General features: G+C 33.1%; 1 protein-coding gene across 1 annotated transcript; it reads left to right on the forward strand.

The window, feature by feature from the left end:
* The first annotated feature begins 4,974 nt into the window (after positions 1-4,974).
* On the forward strand, positions 4,975-5,547 carry LOC122313625 (late embryogenesis abundant protein At1g64065-like). Its single transcript, XM_043128786.1, has one exon. The coding sequence runs from the start codon at positions 4,975-4,977 to the stop codon at positions 5,545-5,547; it is 573 nt and encodes a 190-aa protein (XP_042984720.1).
* The last annotated feature ends 453 nt before the right edge of the window (positions 5,548-6,000 follow it).

Consider the following 6,000-nt stretch of genomic DNA (forward strand, 5'->3'; position numbering starts at 1 on the left):
CTCCAAATACACATGGTGTAATGGGCATGAGGGGCAAGCTTGGATATGGGCTAGGCTAGATAGAATGTTAGTTTCTCAGAATTTACTTGCGAATGTTCCTCAGATTTACACTTCAGTTTTAGCATGAACATGTTCAGACCATATATATCCCCCTACTTATTCAAGCCAAATAGGCAACAGAAATAATTTGTACAGTCGGCAAACGCAGTCGGGAAGAAAAAAGTGAATTAATATGGGACCTATATGAAAAAAAAATTATTTTTATAACTTTTTTTTATTCATGTAGGTCCCCTATGAAAAAAAAAAAATTTTTATAATTTTTTTTTATTTAATCCGTATAGCCGTTTGCATCCCGACTGCGTTTCCCGACTGCGTGTAGCAAAGCCCAATAGGCAAATGATAGGTATGACCCTCCAATTTTCAGATTCATGAGGATGTGGTGCACTCACAAGAATTTTGATAAATTTATACATGAGAACTATAGTCAACCTATATAACGAGTAGGGCTTATCAAATTCATTACTAAAGTAAAATTGGTTAAAATCGTACTCTGAACTTGGAATAAATAAATATTTGACAGAGTAAATTGTCATATCCAGATTGCAGAAGATGATATTATGAATATAGAAGCTCAGTTGTTGGCTAGTCACATGCAAGAGCTTGAGATGCAACTTATTTCTATACAGGGAGCTAGAAAATTTTTTGCTTCAAGAAGAGATTTTACTTGAGCAGAAATCTTGGGTGAAATGGCTTAAAGAAGGGGTTTCGAATTCCAAGTTCTCCCATGGTGCATTAAAGCTTAAAAGAAACAGAGGGATGCTTCAGAAGATGAAGTTAGATGATGGAACAATGCTTAGCTCCCCTCAAGAGATTCATGAAGAAGTAGTTAATTTTTTAGGGTTCCTTAGCTACTGAAGGGGTGCAAAATCTAGATACATGGCAGAATTTATTCCAAGTGGTTATAAGAGACAAGGAAAATGACATTATGTAGAAGACCAACTTTGGAGGAAGTCAAAACTGCTTTATTTGATATTCTCGAATAGAGTAGTCCTAGATCTGATGGTTTTGGGTCTTTGTTTTCTTAAGAAATGCTGAGATATTGTCAAAGAGGAGCTTGTTGAACCTGTTACTAATTTTTTCAATGGGACTCCACTTACTAAGTTTTATTCTTCTACATTCATTGTCATTATTCCCAAAGAGGAGAACCCATCGAGTTTTGCTAAATTTAGGCCTATTAGTCTATGCTAGGTGATTTACAAAGTGTTATCTAAAATTATGGTTAACATAATCCTTTTATTTCTAAAATTGTCTTGAAAGACCAAGGTGCTTTCATTAGAGGCTGAAATATACATGGGAATATTGTGCTTGCCCAAGAAATGATTCATAGCATTAACTCTAAGGTGCGATGAGGCAATGTGATGATTAAGGTGGATATGACTAAAGCTTATGATCGACTCAAATGGAGCTTTCTGTTGGAAGTATTAAAAATATTGGGTTTTTTCTAAAAAATGGAGACAATTGATAGCTAATTGCATTACCATGCCATCATTCTCTATTTTAATGAATGACACTAGTAAAGACTATTTTAAATCTTCATGGGGGTTGAAACAGGGGGATCTGTTGTCACCCTACTTATTCATCCTTGTTGAAGAAGAGCTGAGTCGCTTACTCAATAAAAGTGCTATTGATGGTATGATGATTGAATACAAAACTCGCAGAGAATGTCCTTGTATTTGTCATCTTTTTTATGTTGATGATCTTATGATATGTTTAAATGGCTCTAAAAATTCTTTTGGGCTAAATTCCAACCTTTATTTGGAATTTTTTTAAGGCAGTGCTGAGTCTAAACCTTGAACCTACTAATACATGGCGTGGTAAAGTTCAACAATGGCTATACAAGGCTCAGTCGGTTTCACAAATCAACATTGTGATTGGCATTCTTCCTTTATTAACAAGTTGGTTTTGTGGTTATATAGATGTAGAACTAGAATGGAGGGGTTGTTCAAACTAAGAAGCAAGTATGTTACAAGATCAAGAATTTTTTAGCTCAACTCATTCACACAAAAACGAATAAGTCCTTCACCAAATGCTCATATAAGGTGATTTTACAGCAACTCGGTTTAATGAATATTCCAGTCCAGAAAAAGTCTATACAGATATTGAAGTAGATGCACCCGGCTTAGGGATTTGCCAAACTTAATGTTGATGCCAGTAGTCTTGGTAATTCAAGTCAAAGTGGAGGTGAAGGGATTCTTCGAGATGAGAATGGTCATATGATTTTTGCCTTTGTTAGGTTGTATGATATAAATTCTAACAATATTATAGAGATAATAGCCCTATTTGATGGTCTTAGTTTATGTGTTAAAATAATTATTATTCACATAGAGGTTAAAAAGGATTCTAAGCTAGTGGCCAGTTAATTGGTGGGAGAAAGGTGAGCAAGTTCTTTGGCATAGTCAGAGATACTGGAAAGAGGCTAGATTGATGACTCGTTCTATGGTGGTACGTCCTTATCACTCTTTTAGGAAAACGAACAACCGTGTAGACATATTAGTTAAATTGGGCACAAGAGGTACAGAGTTTTTCTTTAATACTTGGGACAACCTTTTGAAAGACATTATGGGTGCTATTCAAATGTATCAAGCAGATTTACAAGTTATACGACATTAATAATACGACTTCTAATACAGGTTTGTTTATTTTGTTTTGTTTTGATTGCAGGTTTTGTTAGCACGTAATTTTGTGTTTTGGTTTGATTTGTATTTGTTGATTATTCCTATTGTATTATGGTTAGTGGTTTTTCTTGATTTCTTGCAATTCATTTTGATATCTAGGCTTGGATTTTAGGATTATATGTTACTCCGACTAGGTGTTCATTGTACAATTGTAACCATGATATTCTTCTGCCATAAGTGATCGAGGACATTAAATAAAATTAGAATACCATCATCTTTTAAAAAGAAGAAAAACTAGGAGGTAAATTGCCAATCGAGCCCATGCATGCATTGTACTGTAGATCATACTACTGTTAATAGCATGCAAAGTTCAACAATGAAAATGGTACTGTTCAAAAGTTGTAACATAAATGATCAGCATTGTTGCAACTTGGTTAATAGTACGTACGTAGAAATTATGGGTGTAAAAAAAATCGATAAATTGGTATACCGATCAAACCGGTTTATATGTATTTTAATTTTTAATATTGTATATAATATTTATATATCATATATAACTATATATAAAATAGTTTTGTATTATATGATAAATTACTATAATATTAACATTAAAATCTTATATCATTTTGTTTATTGTATTAATAGTTATACTAATATTATATAGTGCATATTAATAGTTATACTAATATTATATCACTATATATTATAATATACTATAATATATTATTATAGTCTATAATACAATTATAATATATATTATAATATACTACAATATATTATTATTATAGTATTATATATTATAATATACTATATTATATATATACATTATATCTAGTAAAACTAAATCAAATTAGATCGAAAATCGATAAAATCAAAATATCGATTTAGGAGGATAACTTATGCATAATTAATTTTAAAAAGTATAAAATTGATGTACATCAATTCATTCCTAAATTTTATAAAAAACTAGACCGAACTGGGTCTTACACCCTTAGCAGAAATTTTATTAGGGAAGATCGAGCCAATTAAATGAATGACTTCATGTACAGTTTTTTTTTCCCCCGGCCCGGCATGCAAATCCTAGTGATGCAAATTGGGATACCTTCCCTGGTAGGGTTCAGCTAGCTAGCTTGTCCCCTCTTGACGGCCAAGAATATTTGAAACTTGTGCATGCGACTAAACTCACTTTTCATCAAAGGCTCAAAGCATTTGTTTGTTTGTTTTTTTTTTTAAAATTTACCGACCTCATGCCTAGCTTCTGGGCGAGACATTCTCAAACGCTGTAGCTGAGCTTTAATTGAAAATTTCTGATCAATAACACTTGGATACAATATGAAATTAGCAACGACGTTGATCTGCGTCCAGCACATGATTCAAGACATGATTTTGGATCGACACCGAAACTGAATCACTTCAACCCATGCAGCTAACTTAATTTTTAAGTCACGGTGATTCTTTCAAACTATCCAATCTCATCTAATTATTATAATTTTTTAAATTTTTTATATAAAATATAATAAATAATTTAATTTTTTAAATTTCAATACAAAATTAATATTAAAAAATTATATTATAATAATATTTTATTTATTATTATTTTAAATATATCATCTCATCTTATATAAATTTAGTAATCAAATGAACCTGTTTAAGTAATATGGCGCCATGCATATTCTTTTATTTTTATTTTTTAATTTGTTATGCTCTTCTTTTTTCTTTTTAGTATCTAGCCATATTGCAAAACATTATATAATATGGTAAACAGGCCAATATATTATATATAACATGTATAATATTTTAATCATATATATATGAATGTGATCTTTAATTAATCATATAAGTCTTTTATAATCTTTCAATATTAGAACTTGCATGGAGCATGACTTGCAAGTGAAGAAAAGGTGGTGCTACTGCTGGCATGGCCCATATATATATGTACTCATCATCATCGCTACTTAATTAGCCTTGATCATGATCGATCTTAATTTAATCATTTGTGTCGGCAAATCACAAGGGTTAGAATATATATATATATATATATATTAAAGCATATATGGTTTAAAATTATATGTAGGCCATGGATAGCGGCCTGCCTTGTCATAATTTAATAATGTAAAACCATGCATGCATAGCTGATCTATATATAAGTACATCTTCTCACAGCCATTTATAGCACGCAATTCATTCCTAGCTAGCTACTTGCCAATTTCGTATATATCTTTCTTCATTTATTCAACCCAGCAAGCACAGTACTACTTACTGATCCTACGTACCAAGCGCCTCTGAAAAACTCTTAAAGATGCCTGGTGATAACAAAGGTGCACGTCGCAAAGGAAACAAGAAGTGTCTGGCATGCATGGTTGCCGGGATCATAGCACAAATCCTAATCATAGTGCTGTTTGTGCTACTAGTTATGCGCATCCGAAATCTTAAGGTCCGGTTAAGTTCAGTCGCGGTGGAAAATCTCGGCGTCAACTTCTCCGCTTCCTCGCCCTCCTTTCGCATGAACCTTACTGCTCTCGTTACCGTAAAAAACACCAACTTCGGTCACTTCAAGTTCAGTAATAGCACGGCTACGTTTTCGTACAGGGGTACTAAGGTTGGAGAGGGCACCATACTTCAGGCGCGCGTTAGGGCTCGATCAACCAAGAAGCTTAATGTCACGGTGTCCGTGGATTCGAAAAAGGTATCGAGGAAATCTCTGTTGCATAGTGACATCAACTCCGGGGTTCTTAAGCTTAGCAGCTATGCCAAATTGAGTGGGAAGACTCACTTGTTCAAGGCTTTCAAGAAGAAAAAGTACGCTGAAATGAAGTGTACCATGGAGTTGAATACCAAAACAAAAGCTATACAGAATTTGGCGTGCAAATGATTGTATTGATCATCAAACTAGCGTTTTTTTTTTCCCTTCTTCTTGTTTGCTTGTTCTATTTAATGGGTTTGATTGTTTAAAATGGTTTTTTTACTTTTGTTTATGGAGGCCAGGAGAGTATCTGTTAAAAATCACTATCCCTCGGTACACATTAATTCTTTAATTTTAGCTTGTGTGTGTGACTATCTTGTCGGATTTGACTGAATATTGGGTTCGATTTAATACTTTGCTTGTAATTTCCAGATCGTCTTTTATGATGATCTTTGCTGCATGGAAAATTTGTTCCATATGCATATGGTCTTAAGCTGCCCATGATCGATTGAAAATTCATCATAAAATCGTAAGGGATCATTTTCAAGTCGGGTTATCAACCAGGCAATCACAAACAAAAATGAAAGAAAGGTGTTGGAATATACATGTGAACTGTTTTTGTGTTCCATTAGGCCAAATTTA

The sequence above is a fragment of the Carya illinoinensis genome, chromosome 6, assembly GCF_018687715.1.
Source record: "Carya illinoinensis cultivar Pawnee chromosome 6, C.illinoinensisPawnee_v1, whole genome shotgun sequence".
Lineage (NCBI taxonomy): Eukaryota > Viridiplantae > Streptophyta > Magnoliopsida > Fagales > Juglandaceae > Carya > Carya illinoinensis.